This window comes from Falco punctatus (genome assembly GCF_963210335.1).
Source record: "Falco punctatus genome assembly, chromosome: 12".
Lineage (NCBI taxonomy): Eukaryota > Metazoa > Chordata > Aves > Falconiformes > Falconidae > Falco > Falco punctatus.
In genome coordinates, this window is record NC_137592.1 from 29244830 (window position 1) to 29268701 (window position 23872).

The window sequence follows — 23872 nt, forward strand, 5'->3', positions numbered from 1 at the left end:
TTTATAGGCAGCTCGTGGTCTCTTCTCTGTGCTGTTCTACTGAAGTGCCTGAGGCTTGGCAGAGTCTCCTCCCCAGCATCCCCTCTCCTCATAGACATGGGAACGTAGCTTGGAAGGCTGGGAAAGTACTGCAGGTGAAGGGCTGGAGCAATTGAATCAGCAGAGTTTTTCCTCTGAGTTACTTATCCTCGAGAATTACTTAAGGAAAGTAATTCTGCCAGACCTCGCTGCCTCATCAGCCACCTCGCCTGCAAAGTGTTTTTGGGGAAAAATCCAAAATGACCGAAACCCCCACCACCATAAAGGTCACATGGTTGCACAGGCAGCTTTGAGACCATCAGTTGTCCATGGACTGCAGTGTGCTCCCTGTAGGCCTGGATGTTTACAAGGCAATCAGCCACTTTTGCTGCGTGGCATTGCTGTACTGGACGGCTGCAACTGGTAAGGCGGAGGACCTGTGCGGCTCTGTGAAGAGCTAACTGCTGGCTGTAGCATGGACTGCCTACCTTGGGCTGAAGCAGGTCTGAACCAGAGCTTAAGAATGTGGTCCCAGTGAATCATCAGTATTTTATCCATGTATTGATCAGGATTCCCTCTGAGACCTGGGCTGACATTCACCACTTGCGTAACTCTTATTCTGTCAAGACCTCTGTCCTCTCCTGTGCATGCAAAGCATCTCCGGGCAGTAAAACTTCTTTCTCAATTGCTCTTCTAGTTGCTGGATTATCTAGTGGCCTGGAAGAGCCTACAAAGTTCCAGACCAGCATTAAATGGCAACCACTAGAACATATCCTTTCCCCTTCCAAGGCTGCTCAGTTTCAGATGGAAGAGTCCGGTGTTGCGTGGCTCAGCGGGAAGTTTTAGGTGTGCTTTGCAAACCGATGTTGGTGACGGCTGGTGGGACCCTGGGAAGCATGCCACCATTTTTTATAGTTTAGTTTGCAAGCTGTGATTTCTTGGCAGAAAGGATGGTCATGGGTCTGCTTTTATCCCTTTGGCATCCCTGAGTCATTAAAATGATGATGATATTAATTGGGGAACTAATCTTCATTTGTGGTAAACGGCATGGGTTTCCTAGTTTGCCAAGTGTCTAGTCCACACTAGAACTGAATCGGTGGGTGCTATTGGTCGTTATGGCTGCTTAAACTGCTTATGATCTTTCTGTGTCTATAAAGGAATTAAAACTCCTAATTGGCATATGAAGGAACTTTTTACTGAGGGATTGGGTCCTTCCACCTAACCAAGGAGCAATTTTGCTTTTGAGAATTTAACATACCCGTTAGCTGCCAGCTGGGAGCCCAGCTGCGCAGTGCGGTACACACTGGAGTTGCCTTTGCTGTGTGATATACAGGATTTAAAGCTGGTGGGATGCAGACGATGCCCCCTTGACTGTTTTGTGAATGGCTTCAGCATGGTCGGCAGGAAACGAGCTCTTATTTTGATACCTTTCCACTGTCTTTAGGAAAAAAGCTGCTGAAAACTAACAGTTGAGGGAGTTAAGTGGCCGGGGAGCTTTCCCTGGGAGCTGTGCTTTCTTCTGGACTCTGTGCTCCCAGCACCTTATAGGGACCTTCTGTGACCGCCACCGTGCTGATAAATGCGTAGGGTGGTAGACTGAGTGGGGGGTAAAAGCTTTTTAGAGTTTTGGGTTGGCGTTTGCTTGCAGTGATCTTGTGCGGTGTAAGGAGAAGAATTCTGTGCATAAGCCCTTTGTTTGCCCGTGCAGCAGCGGAGGCAAGGAGGACAGTATAATCCAGGACCTATAAATATCTCCCACGTCCGTGTCTTCGGAAGACGTTAATGGAGCCCTTGCTGGTGCTTGTTTACACAACACGTAACTAGCTGGAGAAGAGCCCATTTCAAACCTAGCAACTCGTACAGTGTTTGAGGGGTTCCTGGCCAGCAGAGGCATGGGCGCAACGGGCACGCTGCGGAGAACGTGCGCTGTGCTCACCAGGCACTTCTGTCCCTTCGGGCAGAGAGGAACTGTTTCGAAGCACATTTGTCCTGCTTTCAATACCGGCTTTGTCACGCTACCTGCGGTGCCCAAAGGGACTGGAAAGCTACCCAGCCATTGACCTGCCTGCACTAGCCGTGAACTTATGCTGGGTTTCCAGACTTAGCCTTGTTTACCCCCCCACCCTTGCACAGACTTAGAAGAGGAGGGAAAGGCTCATAAGCACAAGGAAGGAAAGGGAAAGACCAGAAAATAATAGGTGCTGTATTATGAAAACTTCACAAAATATCTCGGGTGTTATAGTCAAGCTGCTCCTCTGGAATAACTCAATGCTGTTCTCCATGAGTGTTCCCAAACACCCACCTGTCAACCTTTGGAGCACTTGAGGGCTTCTGAGCCTAGGAGGGTGTTAAACCATGTCCTTTGATTTGCTGAAGCCTAAATGGGGGGTTACCTAATCCCTCTTCCCACATCTTGTCCCTATAGTAAGAGAAAGATTGAGATAAACAGTAGCAGAGGAGGAAGCGGTCAGTGATGCAAGAGGTATAGCGTGTTCTGAGGTGAATCCTGGAGCAGCTTGCCCTGGTTCCTGCTGGGCTTGAGGAACAGTCGCTCTGTGCAAGGTCAGCTGGCCCATCACTCTGTGTCCCCCACCAAAGGTTGCTGTCAGATGGACAAAGCATTAAGGCATAACCAGGACAGCAAGTTGAAAGAAGTTTCCAGGCCTGAATCTGAATTTTATTGTTGTATGAAGTTTATGAAGGAACTTAAGATGATGGAAAAACTGATTCTAACCTTCCCTGTTTGATTAAAAATCCCTCTGAGCTCCAGCACGCTGGCTAAATTCCAGCTCACAGAAGTAATTGCCTTTTCCTAAACTATGTACCTCCTGCCAAATCTTATTCGGGGAACTCGGTGTAATTACTATCCTTCCCCTTCAAATAAATGGTTGTATAGCACTGTTGATCCAATCTGCCTGTCATGTTCTATAGTAGAGAGAACTTAATTTTTCAACTAACTCATATAGCATGTAGGTACAGATTTTTCCTCTCTAAACCCTTCCCAGAAAGGAAGAGAAAAGAAAGACCAAATGCAGCTCCTTCTAGAGGAAAGAGAAAGGGATTCCTTGTTCTTCTGACCTTGTGGAAGCTCTTCTGTCCGAGGATGGGTAGAGAGGGGCAGGAGGGGATCAGGAGTGAGCGATACTGGCATGTTCATGTGATAATCCCCCACCCACGGGCATGAGCAGATGAATAGGTTCCTCTGTGTAATGTCGTGGGGAAACCTTGTCCAGTAATTGAGAGCTGCCCAGAGGAAAAGGCAGCTCTGTGGGACGCGGGTGATCGCCTTTGGGTGCGTGCCTCAATGAACCGGCCAGAATGCCCACAAGCCAGAGGGTTGTGTGCGCAGCCTGGAGTCCTGGTGGGCTGGAGAAGTCACGTATTTGCTGCAGATGTGAGAAACGGGACAGGTGGCTGGGATTGCCCAAATAGCTGTAACTCTGCAGGGAAATGAAAAGGGGAAAAAAAACCAAAAAAAGGGTGCGGGGGTGTGCAGCTGCTGTCTGTGGGAAGGGGGTGGAGGAAATGTATGCATTCAGGGCCACGCTGGAGAGTCGGGCTGCTGTGCTTTTGTACAGAGAACTTCAGGGCGCTTGAGATTTGGTGTGGGGTTGTTGGTTGGTTGGTTTGGTTTGTGCATTTGGTGTGTTGTGGGTATTTGTAGGTTTTTTGTTTTTTTGGTTTTTTTTTTTTTTTAAGCTTCCTGAAGACCTTAGCAAAAGTGAAATGTGCTGCCTAAACTTACCTGAGTATGGAGGACTGCTCGTAAACTGCCTCGCTGCAAACAGCCTCTCAAGTTGCTGTCCCCTCTGTGACAGGGTTGCTTTGTCCCCTGCCTTGTTGCTGAACATCAGTGCAATCGCGTTAAGTAACTCCGAGCCAATCACTAAAATGCTCATGTTGGTTTTCCCCCTCCAACACGGCTGGGGAAGTTGCACTCTTGACAGCGCAAGTGGTTTCTAAGTGAGTGTCGAAAGAAACCCCCCACGCCACAGTGCTGCGGTGGTGTTCTGTGCACTGGAGCTGTGCTGACAGGGTGTCGCTCCCGAGTGAAGCCTGCCCAGGCACCCCAGAGGCTGCCGTGGGGAGACAGGGAGCAGGAGCCTCAGCATGATGCGCAGAGGCAGGAGCTGCGGCAGGTGCTGTAGTGCTGGCATGCCCTAGCTGTGGTGTGGGGGGTGAACGCTGCTGCCAGTGACACAGAGAATCTCTTGCTGTCTTCTGTTTAAGAGCAAACTTTTTTTTTTTTTGAGATGGCTAAAGCACCATTGCTGTCCGTGCGATGAAAAGTAAACTACTACACGCTTTAACAACAGGCTAGTGGTTTGGTTTGTGAACTTGTATGCCCAAACAAGCAAACACAGGCGGCTTTGTGCCCTGAAAGCTGTTTGATACGTACTACAATGAATTTTTGGCCAAGCAGCTTGCCGGTGTGTACTGGAAAAAGACTAATAGGCCTTACCTTCTGCTGTCCCCTTTGAGAGAACCAGCAATTTTCTGCTTTTTAAAAAAAGTGTTAAATTTTAGCATGATACAACTGGCACGAGCGGACATCAGAAAACCATGCCTGCACAGTGGTAGGGCTGATCCAGGGTGCTCTGTTCAGCCTCAGCCTGGAGTCAGATGGATGCAAATTCCACAGCAAAACCTGGACAGCATTAGCAGACTGCACACTGTAACGCCTGTTAACCCAGGGGTTACTGGGTAATTGAACTGGAGTGACATTCAGTCTGCTGACTTTTCTCTAAATTTGCATTTATTGGTTCTTGCTCTCCACCCTACGATTTCCTCTCGCCTCTCTCATCCGGTGCAATGCCGTATGGAAACCCTGCCAGCCACTGCCGCTCACAGCCTTTATCCCCCAGCACCACCCTAACTGCTCTCACTGCCTTAGTTGGTGCATCTCACTGTCCCTTTCTGGGGACAATGATCACTGTAATGAACATGTAAAGAAAGGGCGATGAAAACGGAAGTAAAATTAAAGCCAGCAAGATTTAAGACTAAGGTTTTTTTGTGTTCTTTCCAGATCTTGATAAATCTGTAGCATTCCCATCTGTGACTGGCAGGAGGAAACTCTTTCGATATATTCCTTTCCCTATATATGAAATAATAATTGAATATGAATGAAATAAATAATTAAATACTTCATTATTTCATTTTTTCTTTGGTTGTTACTTCTGTCCTACGTTGAACAAGGCGAATCGTGGGTACAATTCCACTTGCTTCAGCAAGTGTCAAGGTCGTGATTAGGCTGCCCGAAGAGAAAGGAGACACTGGGTATGTTACCCAGCCATTCAGCAGTGCACACCCGACTCTGGCAAGCCTGATCTGTACATGCACGTTTGGGAAATGTGCTAAGAATCATTTCCTCATTCTGTTGCGTGTGAAAATGAGCTGCTTTTTTTTTTTTTTTTTTTTTTTTTTTTTTTTTTTTTCAGCTGCACTTCATTTTGCCATGTAAAGAAATAGACAGATCTGGCCTTTCTTTTTTAATAATGTTTTAGGACCAGGGTACAAAAAAGGTTAATGCATTAATTCTTAAGACAGGTGATAAATGTACTGCAATAAGCACATCCTACATACACAGAATATATTTCTCTATAGAATATGAACACAGAGATATAAAATAAGTTATACTTGTCTTGGTTTTTCATCACAGTAGGAGCTCAGCTTATATAAAGTGACAACAGGAATTGGAACAACACGCTGCTCCAGAGCAACAACAAAACCCAGAAGAGTGCCTGCGAGTGCGTGTGTGTGTTTGGGAAATAAAATAGGAAATCAAGGGATTTCTGCCAAAATCAAGTCTTGGAAACAAAAATTTCATAGAGCGTGAACGAGCAGGGGAAGGTCTCTTGGCTCAGGGTAGGGGTTCTGGAGGGAATCGAGTGTTACTGTTTGGTGAGGAGAGTGGGTGAAGGCTGTCAACATCTCCGCTACACCTGTCGGGGACACAGGCAGTAGAGCAAGCTCTGCCACTGCCCCACCGAGTTCTCTGCTGTTATGGACCATCTACCTGACAGTGCGGGGTTCCTATCTTTACAGAAAGAATGGGACTTAGCAGCTTTCACTGTGCAAGGTGAGAATAAACTTATCACTTCGCAGGAATGATAACCACCACCATTGTTCAGAGGGAAAATGCTATCCACCAGTTGTGAAAGACTCAGTGAGCCTGGGAGTGGTACTCCTCCCTCCCAGCCCACCTGATGTCTACCTCTAGTGCCCCCTCCTTCTGTTCCCCTTGTGGGGGTGGTTCTCTTGGCTGTGCCTGCAGAACAAATCTCCCCCAGGGACTGAATGGGAGGTAGAGAGGACTGGAAATCCTTAGTGCTTGTCCCACAGTGAACAATGAGGAGCTCCAGTTGCCCAGTTCAAAGCTGTTTCAGATTTTATTTATTATTTTTTTCTTTAAGGACAGGGAAACATTTGTAAAATTTGCATCTAACAGTGAATCAAGGTTCCTAAAATTCTGACCTCTGGGGTTTAGTATCTAGTATTTTAGTGTGGGCTTATATTCATTAGGAAGTACTCTTTTTAGTTTGGCCAATAGCTTGGAGAACTTGTAGTTTCCTCTTCCCCATCAAGATCTCAGTCTCCTGAGGTTTGCGAGACCCATTAAACAGCAGAAGGTGCAGCCAAAGCTCAGGAGCAATACTGGCAGTTAGGAGATTTCTGTCTGTGCCTACCCCACTCTCAAAACCATGCAGCCCACTTCAGGTTTTTCTTCTATTCCCACTTAACAGATTCTGTTAGTCTCAACATCCTTTCTTTACCTTCATCTTTACAGACTACACATGAGAAAGCAGGGACATTACACTGGAAGAGTTAATTGCATATTATCACGAAGAAGATTGGACCTTTTTGTTCTGCTTTTGTTTGTTTTCTTCATACAGCAAAATAAGTACAAATCCAAAGGTGATCTCACATCTAAAGTATAATTTAAGTAAACATGTTTTTCTAGATCTTTTTTTCCCCCCTTCCCTCTGCCCTGTAACCTTCCTTTCACTCTGTTATTTTCCTTTTGGATGGAGGGAGGAGATGGGAAGGGAGCTCATTTGGCAGCTCATGACCTTCCAACTTGACTTTAATGAGATGATTCGCCAAGGCAAACTCCTCATCATCCAGCATGCCATCTTTGTCGATGTCAGCCAGTTTCCATATCTTGCCCAGCACCGTGTTGGGCAGCTTAGACCTTACCATCTCCTTCTTTGCATTGGCACCAGTTATTTTACCATCAACAGGTGACAGTGTGTAGAAGATCTCATCATACATGGGCTTGTCCCTGGCCACCACCCACTCAGCATCATCGATCCCTTCACCAGCGCCTTCGCCGTAGCCATGGCCGAATGGACCATGCAAGGTGCCCTCAAAGGCTCCTCCCTTCACCATCTGCGTTGGCCGCTGCGACTCTTCCTGGCGTACGAGCACCATGAGCTGGGCGATGTCATTAGCCAGCATGTCTTCCACAGTCTCCAGCAGCTTGCTCTTCAGCGGCTGGAACTTGCTAAAATCCTGGGCTTGCAACTGATCCTTAAAGTGGGACAACATAGCAAGAGGTGAGTGACATGGCCATGCACAGTGCAGTGACAGTGTAGAGTGGGATGCCTGTCTCCTGTCGGGCTCAGAGCCCTGCTATTGCAGGGGAAGAGTGGGGAGCTCAGCGTTCCCTCCTCTGATAGCCCTGCTCCTCAGCATGTGGTGGGGTCTCCCTGGCTGGCCTTGCTCTTACTTAAATCCTCTTTAGGTCCTACAGAAAATGACCTTCTCAGCTTACAAAGAGGGGCTGACATGGTACAGAGAGGGGACGTAGTTTACTTGTGATGGCCATATGCAAGTAAGACTCCTCCTTTCCAAGCCACACAGAAGCAATCTCCTTGAAGACCAAATTGTTCAAGACAAACTGGTTATGCAGCTCTTGCTACATCTTGCAGCCAGTGCTCTGCATTCCCTCCCACTCTGTACTCTGGGAAGGAGATGTGCATCTCTCTGATGCCATAAAGACAGCAGCACATCTGTAAAGAGGTGAGCACGTCTTTACAGCATGGCTCAGTTTCTGTAATTTTCACAGCTAAGCAAATTGCTTTGAGCAGGGCCTGCAGATAATACCTGCAAAATAACCCACAGCTTTATCCTTTACCTTCTGCTTGATAAATCTAGACTACTCACTCCTACTGGATTGGAATGTTACGTTTAAATGCTTAAACACACATTTTTAACTAGCAGTGAATGGGATCTTCTATTGGACACACTCTATAGATCCCATTCCCAAGAACTTACAGAAAATATACTTTTAAAAAAGAGCAAATGTTGTGTTTTCCATATGAAGCTAGTAATGACTTCAACAGCTAGCAGCAACTCGGAACAGGTTTCTGCTTGGACTGAAGCCACACAGCAATGTATCAGTGTCCAGCATTGTTTGAATATACAATACAAGGCTCTGATCCAAGGCCCTTTGAAGTCTCTGACTTACTTGAACACTGGGTCAAATCTCAGCTCTGTGAACAGAAAACCTGCTTCTCTGCTTAAAATAGAAAAGGGGCTGTGAGTTTTCACAGCCCCCTTTCTCTCCTAGAAGCAGAGTGAAGCAGAAGACTTAAAAAATACAGCTCTTGAGGAAAGGGGCATATGTAGGCTTTTTGGGATACAGCTTTCCTTTCAATATAAATTAACAGTATTCTTAGGCCTGAAAATATGCAAAAGGAACCTAGAATTAAAAATAAAGAAAAACAGAAGAAATTACTTGGTGTAAAGTGCTATTCAGGCAAAGATTTGAGAAATGCAGGCAGCTGTAGCTTCACACGAGCTCTATGTGCAAAAATATTCATGCCCGAATATCGCCTGCAACATTATTTCAAGGCCCGTTTCAATTCATTTGTTCAATTTCATTTTCAATTTCAATTCAATTCAACAACAAAAAAAAAATTTCAATTCAAAAAAACATATTCAAGGCCTTTCCCACAAGCAACGACAATCAATGTCTGCATGGTTTCTGTCATAGTCCCTGCGATTACTGTCATGCTCTTTCCTTGGATGTTTGGTGCTCCAGCCAAGATGCCACTGCTTACCTGCATCTTTCTCAGATTAGGGAAGTCTCCTGGTGAGATCTGATGCTCCCGTTCAATGCGGGCATAAATCTCTCCCAAGTTGTTAACAAGCTCTTTCTTTTTATTGTCTTTCCCAAACATCGATGGCATTTCTTTCTTTAAGGAACTGATGATGTAGGCGTGAACCTGAAGGGCATTAAATGATACAGAATAAAGAAGACAGGTGTTAAAGAGCACATCACAAAATTCTTCCCAACTGAGAGTATCTGTGCCTAGGACTTCAACCCTATCTTGTCCCACCCTGAAGAGCAAGCCCAGCTCCTCAGCTTGCCTGTACCTACTGGTTATTACTCCAGTGCTAAGTGCAGCTCAGCTGTGCACACTGTGCTGAGATGAGGTGTGAGGACAGTGTATGAGTCCTGGGCATACAGACAGTGATGTTCATACACACCTCCTGGAGGGGAGTGATGTTTTTTTTCTTCCACTGGGCATGGCCTTCCAGGGAATAGCCCCTTTTCAGTCCAAACCATACAGGTTTTGGAGCTCCCTAGACTTAAATGTTTTAGTACAAATACCAGTCCTTAATTTCTGTGACATTCTGGCTTTTTTTTAATAGTGGACTAAATGTTTTCTCTTAGAAATGAAGACCTTTGCGCAGAAAGCTTTTTACAGATATTTTGATCTCTTTTTCTCAACTGATGTGGGGTTATTCCCTGTATTCTGAGGAGCTTCATTCAGCTCATTTCAAATATTCAGAGATACAGCAGGCTTATTTGCCGTTCTTGTGAGTCTCCACCTCCTCTCTGTCCATCTAAGCCAGGTATGTCTCTTGGCTAAGAAAGTTTAAGGCAAAAGACCTAGAGCTTACCAATTCCCTTGGTATGTGATTCTGACATACTGAATTGGTCCTAAATCAGTTAGAGCAACTGCTTTCAGATCCCTTCAAGTGCTACCTGCTAGATACAGATCTGTGGCTATCTTCCTTGCTCTGGCCTGTCATGCTTACGCACCAAGCAAAGGAGATGCTTTCTGCCCTGAAGTGCCTAGGCCTGAGTGAAATGGGATGGAAATGGTAGGATCCATGAGCTTTGCACGTCAAACCGGCCCAAACCACTTCCCCATAGCCTACATACTGCAGACAGCCCGAACTGAATGCTTGAGGGTTTCTATGCCAACACCCACCTTGGCCAGCCGTGCTCGCTTGATGAGATCATTCAGCTTCCTCAGGGCTGCGTTGCGGGGCAGGCTCTGGATATCCCTGAACAGGTCCTGCTCCTCTGCCTCAAACAACTTGCGGTTGTCGGGGATGAGCAATGGATGGGACCAGAAGGAGCCAATGTAAACCCTGATGACCTCAGGAGTGTTGACAATCTTTCCTAGGGACCACATGAGGGCACCGTACACCCGCATCAGCTGTTGAGTCTCTATCTGGTCAGCCTTGTTGAGGACAACTCTCATCTTGTCCTCGTGGTTCTTCAGGGCCTTGATGACCTCAGAGAACTCATCAGAGATGTCCAGCTTGTGCGCATCAAAAAGGAGAATGATGCGGTCAACCCGCTCTGCAAACCACTCCAGTACAGCAGCGAAGTCATAACCTGCGAGGGGGGGTAGAGGAAAAACAGAGATGTACATGCATAGGAGTAGGGAAGCCTCCCTGCCGTACCTGGCCTATGCCACCTGAGGATAAGCTTCCCCAGTAGATCAGGTAGCTTGGTAAAGGAAACATGAAACATCATTCTTTGTCCCAAAGAAGGTGGAGATGAGGCACTGATCCTCACACTGAAATGCCCAAGATGCGCGCAGTTAAGGATAGCTCTCATCTTCTCCGCATTAAGAGATCACTCAAAGAAGTCTTAAATTTGTGATACAGACGCTTCATTCAAATGCATATAAGGAGAAAATGGCCATATTTAAGCAGCTGCTGCAGAAGCCTTGCATGTGGCAACAGAGGCAGTCTAGTTTCTGGATTGCTGGCCATCAGCATAGCCTACAAAAGGCTGCAGAAAGCTGGATAATTGCAGTACTTGCACCCAGACTGGTTTGAGATGCGTATCTCTACTGCGTCATAACTCTCAGGTCTTGTTTGGTTGTGCGAGACTAACTCTGTCCCATCCAATTCAAAACCCAGGATGCAAATAACCTGCCTTACCTGAGCGATTGTCCTGTCATACCTGCTGCATGTGTACGAAGCAAAATGACTTGTGTTTTACTTTGCTGAGCCCTTGACGCTTAGAAGGCAGCATTGCTGTGAACACCAGAGGTGGACTCAAGCTGCGAACAGCGGGTTCAAATTTCCCATGCCTCAGAACTAAGGATAACGGCTGCGCAGGGTTAGGCCTGGGTTCATCTCTAGGCAATATAGGGCGTGATAAATAGTGCGTGGAGATGTTTTTAAAACAACAGTAATGACAGCAACAAAATGACCTTCTTTCCTAGCTCTGTAGTTCGTTTTCACCTTCTTCAAAGCCTCACTGAGAGACTTGTGCTCTCCCTCTGCTCTGTCAGATTGCTCTCTTATGTTGTGCAACACTTGAGGTTATCTGTGTTGCCAGAGTGCTCCACTGTTAGGAGCATTCTGGACAGAGCATAAGCTATTTGCATTCAAATAATTTAACATACTATTTTAATCTTGGCTTTCATGAATAAATGTACGATAATTATTAGTTCAGTGCCCCCCCACCTCCATATTCTTTTTTTTTTTTTTTTCTTTCTGCCCTCTCCAAAACCTAGAAGGCAACCAGTACATCCTAGTCTTTAGAGCAGAATGACAAAAGGGAGGATGACTAAGCTCTGATCTTGACTTACCAATGGCCTTTTCTCCCTCGTGATTAAGCAAACTGGGGTGAAACGCTGGCTCTCAAGTCAGGAGTAAAGCCTACATGAACTTTCTCTTCAGCAGGATAAATTGGTATTAACTATTTTCCAGTGAGAACTTTTATACAACTGCAAAGTATTATTACTTGGTAGTGTTTTGTTTCAGTCAGTTATAGTTTGCTCCTTACAAGAAAAGGGTAGGAGAGGGGAGCACTCTTGGATGAGGACAGCTTGCCCTGCTCTCTTTCATGGGATCTACAGACACTGTAGATGGAAAGGATAGATGTTCGTCCTACCAGTGGCCTTCTGCTCGCTTAGGACACTGGTGCCTTCTCTAGCAGCAGCAGGTAATGCTGGGCCCTGGCTCTTTGCTCAGCTATGTTTGATGCCGAGAACTTCAGAGAATTCAGAATTAGTAATGCCTGCTGAGTATTCAATATATTACATTGATATCTGTATATCTTGTCTGGTCTCACCTCAGCAACAATCATGAGTCAGACCCTCTTACAACCAAAATAAACTTGGTCCTGCTTGCTTTCAGATAATAGTAGCCTTTTAACATGAGATGTTCTCACTGTATGGAGCTTGCCTCTGTTATCTGCTGTAAAGCTACACATGCTGACTCGTTCCCAAATTGTGCTAGGAGGCAGTGGCAGCAGGGCAAAGTCAATGCCAGCACCTCATTTCACTTGGACTGGGTTCAGGCTGCAAGCTGTCCTTCTGCAAGCAGATCAATGAATTTGCAAGTGGGGACCCCCCATGGCATGCACACCCACACCTAATGTTTTGTTCTGCCTGGGCTGTACTGAAAGTCATCCAGCATGGCAGGATAGTTTATTCTTCATACACAGAGCTACACAGTTTGCTTTTTCACCATGGAAGCAATGAGTCAGGGCATCTCATTTGTTGTGGAGATGTTTGTGCATTTAATCTTGTCAATCTCATTGACTGGGATGCTTTCTTGTTGAGCTGGCACGTGTTTGAATTGCACCATAACTACTATTTTCAACCTTTTTCTTGGGGGGGGGTTATGTGTGTGTGAATCAAGAGGGAAACAGAGTTATTCTCTCTAGGGCGCCTTGTAATGCTACAGTGACGTCCTGCCACAGATCACGTGAGTGGTTTCCTTCTGACAGCAGAGGAACAGCCACTGTTAGGCTCTCTGTTGTTAACAGCAGCTGGGATGAGGTGTGGAGTGTCTGCACCTGACAATCACCCCACTTTTTAGTGATTCAGTGGAAGTGGGGACTTATTATTTAGGTAAGAAAAAAAAAAAAAAGGTGACATTGGAGTTTTGGTATTACCTGAGGACCTGGGAGACTGCCCTTAGCCCTTTGATCTGCCTGGGTCTCAGGGTTTGTCCAAAAGTATCTTTAGGTGCTTAGCTCTGACTTTTACCATGTATCAAGCCTGGATCCACAGTAGCACTTCCAGAGTATCTGCTCTGTGAGCCTCTCTTTCCTATTCACAAACCAAAATGTTGCTTTACCCAACGAAAGGGAATTAATATCTGCGCAGACCTTTTGTATGTTCCCAGCTGCTACAGTAATACACACAGAGTCTTGAATGCCCCTGTGGACTTCATTAAATGTCTAGATTGATTAGCAGACTTTCTTTCCCAGCTTCTTTGTTTGTTTGGAGACACTCTTCTGACAGTGGTCTCCTACATGCCTCTATTAAACAGAACAAAGCCCTGGGGAGTAACACTTGGTGATGTTTCAGAGCAGTCACATCAGCATGGACTCATCTGCATCCCATGCTGGGACAAAAGCCCAACCTACACATTCCTCTTGTACGTCCTGCTTGCTTTGGTGCTTAGGGAATGTGGGAGACCTAAGCAAGAAATCAATCTCTCTCTGTCTGCAGTTCTAGCAAGTGCTCGTTGCACCTGCATTCTCCTGTATGGAGGTATTTGGCAGGAAAACCAAGGTGAAAGTGTATGTATTTTGATCTTAAGTGACAAAACACTTCAGAGGAAAACTATCGTGAGTGGTACAAGTGTTCCTTATCGTGTAGCATGACATGTGGAAAGGGCAGGTGGGCAGGTTGTCTGTTGACAGCTCTCTGCTTGGAGTCACTGACTGTGATGGGTGTTTTCTCCATCAGATAAGTACTTAGAGAATTGCTACATAGATGATTCATAGGGTTGACACTTTAGTTTTGCTTTTAGCATATAAAAGAATAGACTGTTAAAACATTTGGATAGCAGGGTAACAATGTAAAACCCTAACGGCAAGCCATTAATAAAGCTGTTTAAAACCAAGGTCTTAAATTCATGTTTTAATGTTTATTTCAGAGCTTTCATTTCTGGAGGACTCTTCAATAGCATAGGGAACTCAGGACATTTTGCCTGACTCCAGCTAGCACTGGAGGTGCTCAATACCTGAAAACATACGAAGCTCATTCTGTAACTAAATCTAAGCATTATAGCCCCACTTCGATCTCTCCCCCCTGCCCCTTTTGTATTTCACAGAGGCATGGGGCCTGACTCTTCTGGCAGTTTATTAGTGTGTGAGCTTAGAGCAAGAACTGATCCTGATCCAGAGACATATTAGGAGTTTTTGAAGTTCCACTCTAAATGAGTTAAGTCTCTTTACACCCTCTCTCAGTGTTGTAGAGTGTTGCTAAGGCCTCTCACAAAAGCAGCCAGTTACTATCTCTGATTTGGCAGTGTTTCAGTGATGGGTGAAGCTATCCACATAACATAGCACAGCTTTATTGTGAAGTTACAGGGCATTTGGGAAGCCATCTGCTTGCCAAAGCTGCACAAATGCAAACCCATTATTACAGGGATGTTCAGACAGAAATGTAGAGGGGAGAATTTTCTGTTCAGTAATTCCTGTCTGTTTGTGGTTACACTTGCATTTTTGTTGAAAAATACGATGCATATTTAAACATTCTCTAGTATCACTGATGCAGCTTCTTTCACAACCTCCAGATAAGGTGAACACGAATAGAAAATTAATCCTAACCATACAGTACTAGGAGGATAAGATGAACATGATAATAATTTTGTTCAATCGGACATTTTTTCATGGGACAGATTTCCTTCTGACTGAAAAGAAAAGGACTCAACAGATTTAGCACAAAGCTGACAAGTCAGCAGAACTGTCAGTGGATCCAGTCTACAGAGAAAATGATCTTGCAGACACCCTGCCACCTAGACTCCATAAGGCAGACTGGCTTAATGAATACTTGTCTGTGCACTATTGGAATACCTGGCAGCATGCATTTCACTAAGATCTAGCAGGATGATGCAATTACATTTCTGTCAAGTCAGACCAGGCATGATACAGTCTTTATGCTGACTGGGGGAAGAAGGATGATACCTGACCCAGCAGAAAATCTGCCTGGCTGTAACATTTTTAAGCCAATTTAAACCAGCAATGAGTGTGCATGTATTGGTTCAGCATTTCTAACTGTGTAGCTAGACTGGTTGGTTGGGGTTTTTTTTGTCTGATAGTAAACATGCTACTGGATTTCCTGTCTTGTGGAACCATGGCCACAGCCATGGGGGGATGGAATGGGAACAGTAAGATCATGAAATACTGAAAAACCTAAAGCTGCTGCTTTGCACCAGGTATCTCACAGCTTGCTGTCACTACTGCTTTTAGCAATTCACCTCTTTCCTGCTGAATTTTAGTCGCTGGGAGATCCCTTCTCATCCTTCTAAAGCTGCTGTTTATCCAGAGACTGAAAATTCACTAGATCATGGCCCGCTACAGAGCTGAGTTTTATGGTTGTGTCCCTATTTGTCAACGGATAGATTGGTTTTGTGTGTCTGAGGACAGCATCAGAAGATGGGTTGGTTGGCATAGTGAACACTGACTACCTAGAGAAAAAGCAGCTCCTGGAGATGAAACAAATGCTATTCCGGGGAACTAATTACTTGATCTGTATTTTTAAATTGATTAAGAGGGGTTTTGGAGGCTTAGTCTAACTGGTCACAGTGATACCCTGACTGAAAGCCCTTCAAAGTCCAGGGAAGAGGACTATGTCATGGCAAAACAAGCAGGCAGCCCACACTGGAGGGGGAGAATGTGCCAGGAGGGGCAGGTGTTACCTGAGCGTGACAGATGGCTGTAAGCAAAGAAGGAAGGTGACACAATGGTCAGAAGAAGAAAATGCGGGGAGGAAGGGAGGGGGAAGTGACGCATCTCTTTAAGGACACACAGAGTGGGAAGGAGGGTGGGTGCCTGTTGTGAGACCCAGGGAGGGATGGCACAGTGCAGAGATGAGGGTGCTGGGAAGAATATGAGAGATGAAACAGCTGGGACTGGGTGGAGGAACAGTAATTTGGGCAAGTTTCTCTCAAGGTGAGGAGCTGGCGGTGCCAGCAAGGAAAGGACAGAAGGGAAGATGAAAAGCGAAGGATGGGTATTGGATATACATTGCAGCTCGTCATAAACCAGCTTTGTAAAAAGCTGCCATACTCCTCTCTGGAAGTGGCTGCCTTCCAAAGGGATATAAAGAGATTCCTGTAATGTATGTCTGTGGGTGTGTTGGGAAGTAGACAGAAGTCCCTCATGATGAAAAGATTTCTATGAGTGTTACAGGTCATAATTTCTAGAGCAGGCCTCAGCTTGCCGATCACTTTTGCCTTTGCCTATATCCAAAGCAGCACTCTGTCCTGGAGCTGCTGATTCACAGCACTAGGAGCTACATCCCCCAGCCAGTGCTCTGCATTTCTTCCTCCTCAGTACCAGGAACTAATGGAAACATTACGTATGTTTTGGAGACTTAAAGGTTTCCAAAGCAAAGGCAAAAGGACTCAAAGCACAGCAAATCTGCCTGTGTTCTCCACTAGGAAAGATGGGTGGGTGTCAGACTTCTAATGCTAACATTTACATTAACCAGTACTGGAGTGGCAGACTGGCCTTTTGCTTTCATGTTGTTTACTGCAAGGGTTTCAGGGTTGGGAAGACTGGGAGCCTTACAGGGCCCTTGCTTTATGTCAGTGGAAATTGTGTGAAACCTCACTTGGCATATTCAAATCAGGTGGAGCGAAACTGATGACAGCATTGCCCAGAGCAAAGTTTCCTTATAACAGCCTGTTTAGCTTCTATGTACTCACAGCAGAACTTGTCCCCTCTACCCTTTACATATTTACGTCTTTGTCATTTGTGACAGATGGATCGAGTGTTTTTTCGCACTCAGGCCAATCCTGAAAACAGTTCCTAGCCAGATTTCGAGACCTCAGAAGGCATCTGAATATAGGTCAAGTTTTCCGGAGAGGTCAGTGCACAGCAGTGCTGAGGCATAGCTGTAATTCCAAGGAAGTTTCTTTACCATAGTGTCCAAACACAAACTAAATTCTCCCAGTACACATAGTTTAAGCCTGGGGAGAAATCGTGTTTGAAAACCTGGCCATCAGTAACTGATAGCTGCTGCCAGTGACCAGGAAACACAGTCATCCTCCATTGTTACTCAGGATGCTGAAAGAATACATGATGGGCATAAATAATGCAAATTGATGAGATAGTGATGGGCACAACTATCTTTCCTTGATGAAATAGATACTTAAGATATTTTTGGAGTGCACAGTGCACAATAAAATGGACAAACTGAACAGCTGTTCTAAAAATCAGACTTGTTTGGTAACACAAATTAAGTGCTTATTATATGTTAAACAGGAATTAAAAAAAAAAGTGCAGCCCTTTCTATCTGTGCAACTATTTAATCTCAGTTCTTTTGCATTCTTTTTTTTCTCTTCCAGTTCTGGAAGTGCAAAATATAGCAGTATTTCCAAATTAAATCATGAAGACAGCCCCTCCACCCCCCTCCCTGAACAAAATCATGGTTTGGTTTTCCCCAAACCCAAATATAATCTTAAGCTGTTGTCTGCATCCTGCTTTCAGGTCAGAAGAGTTAGGCTCGTGGCTTCGCATATTCCTATGAATAAAAGGGATTAGAGCTGTGCAGATTTTCCCCTCATTTTTGCATTGCTCTTAGAGGAAGCACAGAACTGTGACTGTAGGAGCTGAGCCTTTCAGTGCAACACTATGTGTTTGTCAGATTGTGATAAAATCAGGCAAGTTGGCAGAGCAGCTACTGCACTGCAGCAATGGAGGTGAACTGGGAAGTCAAAACTACCCAGTGCACTTTCACCCTCCCAGGCAGAGTGAAATACAAAATATAAGCAAACATCACCAGCAGGGAGTATTATAGCAAATATTTGAAATGCCTCCCTTTTAGAGGCTTTCAGGGTGGATGCTTTCAGTTGTGTATCATGCTGTTACTAGCACACATGACAAAACTCTTTGGGAAAAATATTTTCTTGTTGCCATTGTACCCTAAATATGTTGCGTGAAGTGGGAGAACATCAATTCCCTTGGTGTTTGCCTTTCCCTTCCAAGCATGGCTATTTGAGACACAGTCAGTCTGAGAGCTCTGCACCGCCTAATACTGTTGCCATTAGCATTTTTCTTACTGTCAGGCTGCTGAGTGACTAAATATCCTTGGTGCTGAAGCTGCTGGTCATTTGGGAATTTTTCCTTCCCAGGAGACACTGTAAGGCTAGTGTGTGTGTGTATGGTTTGGTTTTGATTTTTTTTTTTTTTTTCCCTTGGCTACGGGAAACCTGGGCTGCACTGCAGCCAGCAGAATGGAACTGGGTGGAATGCTGGAAAAAGGCTGGAATAGTGTGTACTGGAAAGAAAGCCAACAGGGAATGATGCTGCCAGTCCTCCTGGGTAGGCCCTTGTGCTCACTGCTAACACAGTAAAGGGAGGAGGTGACATATATAGGGTGAAGATGAAGTAAGTGTTCACGACATATTCAGGAAGTACTACCCTGAAACAGGGATCAAACACAACTTGTCCAGGGCATCACCGAACTTGGCAGACTTGGATCTGCTTAGCTCAGGGCATGTGTAGGTTGAGACGGATGGTTAGTGGAGCATGTAATGCTCAGCCCCCAGGGATGGCCCTGCGACTCAAGTGTATGAGCTGCTGTTACCAGGTGGCTCAATTAGCGTGGCAGGCTGCACAAGATGATGAATTATGAGGAATTCCTAACTCCTGCCCTGGCTCTGCTGTACTGCATGACCTGACCCGTGGTCATTCCCTTCATCCTCATTTATTCCAGTACAGTCATCCCTTTCTCATCCTGGGCTCATTATGTGACACTAGAACAGTGTTTTGCAAATGGATAGCATCTGTATTACAATTGTCAAAGCAGCCAAGACTGTGCTACTTTGGTACAAATATCTCCCCTATGGGCACCTCTGCAGCCTGCTGTTGCCTCAGGCTTAGCTGGAAACAATAAAAAAAACAGAAGGACACAGTGTGAGGGACACGTGGACATTGTCACATAAGAGGGCATGGATCTAAGACCAGAGAAGAAATGACTGTTCTCCAGGCAAGGACCATTCAGAAGAGTGAAGGGCAGGATGCTTTGGGCCATGACATCCTGGGAACTTCCCAGGCCTGTAAATGAAACCTGTATATCCTAGGGGTCTAGCTACCATACCTGTGACACCATGGGTGCCCACCATGAAGAACTGCATGAGTCACAGGAGCTCAGCAGGACAAAAGTACTGCAGGCAGCTCCTTGGCTACATGTTTTACTAGAGCATGAGTGCAGCAGCTGTGTCAGTGCTGGTGATCTCACTGCATGCCAAGGGGACGTGGACTTCAGCTATGACAGACTGCATCACCCTCAACTGCTTGACAGGCCTTAACTTGTTGGTCTGCTACTGGGAAACTTCACGGGCTGCTCTGTGGGGGGAAGGTGCCTCTTAGGATCATGTACTGGTGTCCTGGAAGAGAGCCAGCACAGTACTCCATTTCTCAGGACGACACAGCATTCCCTGGAGGAAAGTTTTCTACCCACTTGCAAAGCCCTGCTCCTGGCTACACAAGGCTGACTGCAGTAACACTGGTGCTTCTGCACACTGGCTCATCGGGGAAGGGACTGAGTTATCTGTCATGTTAGTCTTTCCAACAGCAACAAGGCAGTGAATTTAATTCAGAGTTGAGTTCAGACAAATGCAAAGCTTCAGAACCTGGTCTTGGCCCCTGAATCATTCCTTTAAACTCCATTTCCTCACTCCTGCTACTTGAAACATGGATGTAGTAACAGCAACAGCTATTGCCTTGAAATGCAGGGGTATAAGGTGGCCCTCGTGGATTGCTAAGCTTTGATACATGGTATTCTGCTAAGCTGGCACTGTAGATTAACTAATGCTCTTGACTTCTAATGCGAAAGGAGACAGACTTGCGATGTTCCCAGTGAAAGGAATTTCCTATTTTTAGAAATACTGCTGTTTCTCATGGGATGGGCAGGCTGGGAAAGTCTGCCACATCTTTTGCATTTTTACTTTTCCCTTCAATCTTATGACAGAAAGCTGCTTTACTGTCTACTCCCTTCCCTGACCCTGCTTCACAGGTACCCCGGTCTGAGGGTCTTAAAACCTACTAGTAGCAAAGGGTAAGGAGCTCCGCTGTTCCCGGCAGTGAATACATTTCTAAGTGTCTCTTGGGAAACCTCTGCGAGACTCCCTCAGGTCTTGCTTCATTCCCAAGTGAAATCCGAGCAGGCTGGAAAGGTATAGAAGGGCAGAGGCATTTTGTTGTGTCAGCAGTTTTAAGCACTGTCTTGTTTTCTGCCTAGAAACCACATTATTGCTCTATCTGCCTCCAAAATCAACTTGCTAATGAGGGCAGCAGGCTTCTTAGCTTGGTAGCAAATGCACCAGCCTCCACTTTTTCCTATTCCTCTTCCATGGAAGCTGGGAAGTGAGCACTCCATTTCAAACACCAGCTTCCTAGAGATAACTTCAAGTAAATGCTGGCAGCAGCCCTTCCTAAACATAAGCACCCCAGCACTCTTTTGACTCTTTCTGCTCCCTGGGCTGGATCCCCTGCAGACAGAAATTGCTGGAGTTCTGCCAGCTTCAACAAAGCTATGTTGTTCTAAACCAGATGAGGATCTTGCCCTGTAACTATTGAAAGGCCATCCGACATAACCCACGTGACCAGTTTCAGGCTGCCCTGACGTACTGAGATCCCATCTACCCTGTACTTTTAACCGCTGTCATTAGGTCAGTCGACAGCCAGGATGTGACAGTCCCCTTGTCTGGTTAGAGGTGTAGCAGAGCAAATTCTTGGGATGGCAGGATGAGCAGGAGGTGGCTGGGCTCTGTCTAGAGTTCTCATCTCCTGGCAAAAGGGTGGAGTGACCACACACTGTAGTCACAGGACCAATGCATAAGCACTTAATTGCACTAAGGGCAGAAAAGTTGTCCAGGAAGAATTTGCCCCATGTGCTGAGACAGGCCTTCCAGTTCTACAACTAGGTATAGCTTAAAGAATCGGGACTCCCTTTAGCTCTCTCTGCTTATGAGGAACATTCCCTTAGCTGTTTCCAGATGTCTGGGGAGGCGTTATTGGCTTGGGTCAAAATGCACCAGTGAGCTTCCTAACAGCGTACAGCTGTGCATCACTGTGTTCTGGCATTGCGGGCATTTACCAGAGTAGCTGCAGGAATCACAGAATCCTTTAGATTGGAAAAGACCTTGAAGATCACAGAGTCCAACTGTTACCCTAGCACTGCCAAGTCCACCACTGAACATGTCCCTAAGCACCACATCTGTATGCCTTTTAAATATCTCTAGGGACAGTGACTCCACCACATCCCTGAGCAGCCTGTTCCAATGCTTGACAACCCTTTTGGTGAAGAAACTTTTCCTCACATCCAATCTAAACCTCCCCTGGCACAACGTGAGGCCATCTCCTCTTGTCCTATGGCTTGTTATCTGGGAGAAGAGACCAACTCCCACCTCACTACAACCTCCTTTCCAGGTAGTGGTAGATAGCAATAAGGTCTCCCCTCAGTCTCCTTTTCTCCAGTTCCCTCAGTTGCTCCTCACAAGATTAGTGCTCCAGACCCTTCCCCAGCTTCATTGCCCTGCTCTGCACACACTCCAGCACCTCAAAGTTTCTCCAGGAAAACGCTGTGGGAAATGGTGTCAAAGGCTTTCCTAAAGCCTAGGCAGACAACATCCACAGCCTTTCCCTCATTCACTAAGCAGGTCACCTTGTCGTAGAAGCATATCAGGTTAGTCAAGCAGGACCTGCCTTTCATCAACCCATGCTGGCTGGGCCTGATCCCCTGGTCGTCCTGTACCTGCCGTGGGATGGCACTCAAGACGATCTGCTCCATAACCTTCCCTGGCACCAAGGTCAGGCTGACAGGGCTGTAAAATGGGACACCAAGGCTCACTGGGAAGCTGATAAGAGAAATTTTGCAAAAGGAGGAGCAGTACGTTTTGCAGGAGGATATTTTTAGTACTGGAAGTAGCTGGAAAATAGGAAAATCTTGCAATACATGTCAGGATTTGAACTGGTGAGGAGATTTGGGAAAGGGGTTATGGAAACTTCTTTAGGGATTTGAAATGGGTCCGTTTTGACTTGCTTTTTTTTTTTTTATGAGGGAACAAAAATATTTCCTCCTAAGCAAGTTTTCCTCATAGTGGTAGGTCCACAAGAGAACTGAGTTGCTTTCAGTGGCATTTTTTGACTGAAAAATGTTTACATCGTGTAATACATATTTTTGTTTACCTCTACTTTTAAACACTTTCTGCTGAAAGGAGGAACGCTTGTACAGCATGTTTTTCAGCCTTCTGATGATGAAGGCTTGTGCGTCTTGCTACCTTTTGTAGACTGCCTGGAAGGAATTTATGATCACTTAGTAGTGCAGAGACCCATGGTGAAAGAGCTTAATGTGAGTTTTCAGCTAACTCTAGCTGTCCTTTATAGCTTTATTGGTGCTTCTTTAACTAAGGTTCCTGTGGTGGAAGATCCCAGTAAAACAAACTTGGCTCTGTGCAAGGTAGCTGCTCAATTAAGAGAAAAGAACTTGCAAGAACAATTTTAATTCAAAGGAGCATTATAAAAGTGGGAAAGGCATGAGTCATCAGAAATCTTATGGGACAGAACACTGAAACATGGGAAAGGCCTCAACACTTTGGGTAGAGCCTGTGCTGCTGCAACTTAATTGTGCATTGTTAATAGGCAGTGTGGATGAGAACTGATCTTTCCAAACCTGAATGCTGTGATTACTACTCTTAGCTTTCTTCCAATGAAATGATGGAAAACTACCAACTTTGTCTAAGGAACCAGCAAGAAACGAACTATAGTTTCTTACAGAGTAAGAAAGTGACCACAGATGTTAGGTTTAAAGCATCAAGATGTTGCCCACTTCAGAGTGCCAGCCCGAGACACTCAGAAGGTCACTGAAAGACTCTGCTATTCATCAGATCCATTTAGCATCCCGAGGATTTCCAGATTCCCCATTGCAATGAGGAACCTGGGTGTCAATGGCTCTTAATCCCAATCCAGTCCCATGCTAGGTTTAGGGAGCCTGGCCAGTACAAGAAGCCTGCTAGGTCAACTGGAAAGAAACCAGGTTGATTGCAATGGGGGCCTTGCCCATGGCTTATCAGTAAGTCACTGGAAGCAAGTGTTTCTGCAAAGCAGGTAGGTATTAATTGACTCTTTCTGATGGAAATCAGTTCCCCTGGGAAATACCTGACCGTGACAGAGGTACTGCTGACCTTGTCACCAACCTTCCCTGAAACCATTTAAATTCTTTATAGCAGATTACCCACATTCCTTTGGACTCAATTTGCAAAGTCGTGCTGTACATCTGAGAGGCTCCTACTAGTGTTTCCGTCCACATCCTGTACAGCTTGAGGTGAAACTCCTATATAGAGTCCCTTTGGTTTTCAGTGCTGTTGTTTAGAAGAGAACTGAACTTGGGACTTACCTCTGCTAATTCTCTGTTTTTCTCCAGAAAGGATTCCTGGTGTATCAATGACGCTGATGCTCTCTAACACGGGATTAGGTAGCTGAGCACAAACAAACCTGTGTGAAAATAAATGTGTTTGAAATAAAAGAAAAAGGTATCTACGATGTGTTGAACATCACGGGCAGTATGGGACAAGCCAAGCTCTGATCTCACAACTCTTCTGTTGGAGCTTGGAGCTACTGCTG

General features: G+C 45.6%; 1 protein-coding gene across 1 annotated transcript in view; it reads right to left on the reverse strand.

The window, feature by feature from the left end:
• Positions 1–5494: 5494 nt before the first annotated feature.
• Positions 5495–23872, reverse strand: part of EHD3 (EH domain containing 3) — a 31739-nt gene continuing 13361 nt past the window's right edge. The window contains exons 3-6 of the mRNA XM_080408807.1: positions 23646–23743; positions 10245–10657; positions 9084–9248; positions 5495–7548 (exon numbers count right to left, since the gene is read on the reverse strand). Of these exons, the coding sequence (XP_080264933.1) occupies positions 7021–7548; positions 9084–9248; positions 10245–10657; positions 23646–23743 (1204 nt within the window). The 3' untranslated portion in view covers positions 5495–7020. The remainder of the gene's footprint in view (positions 7549–9083; positions 9249–10244; positions 10658–23645; positions 23744–23872) is intronic.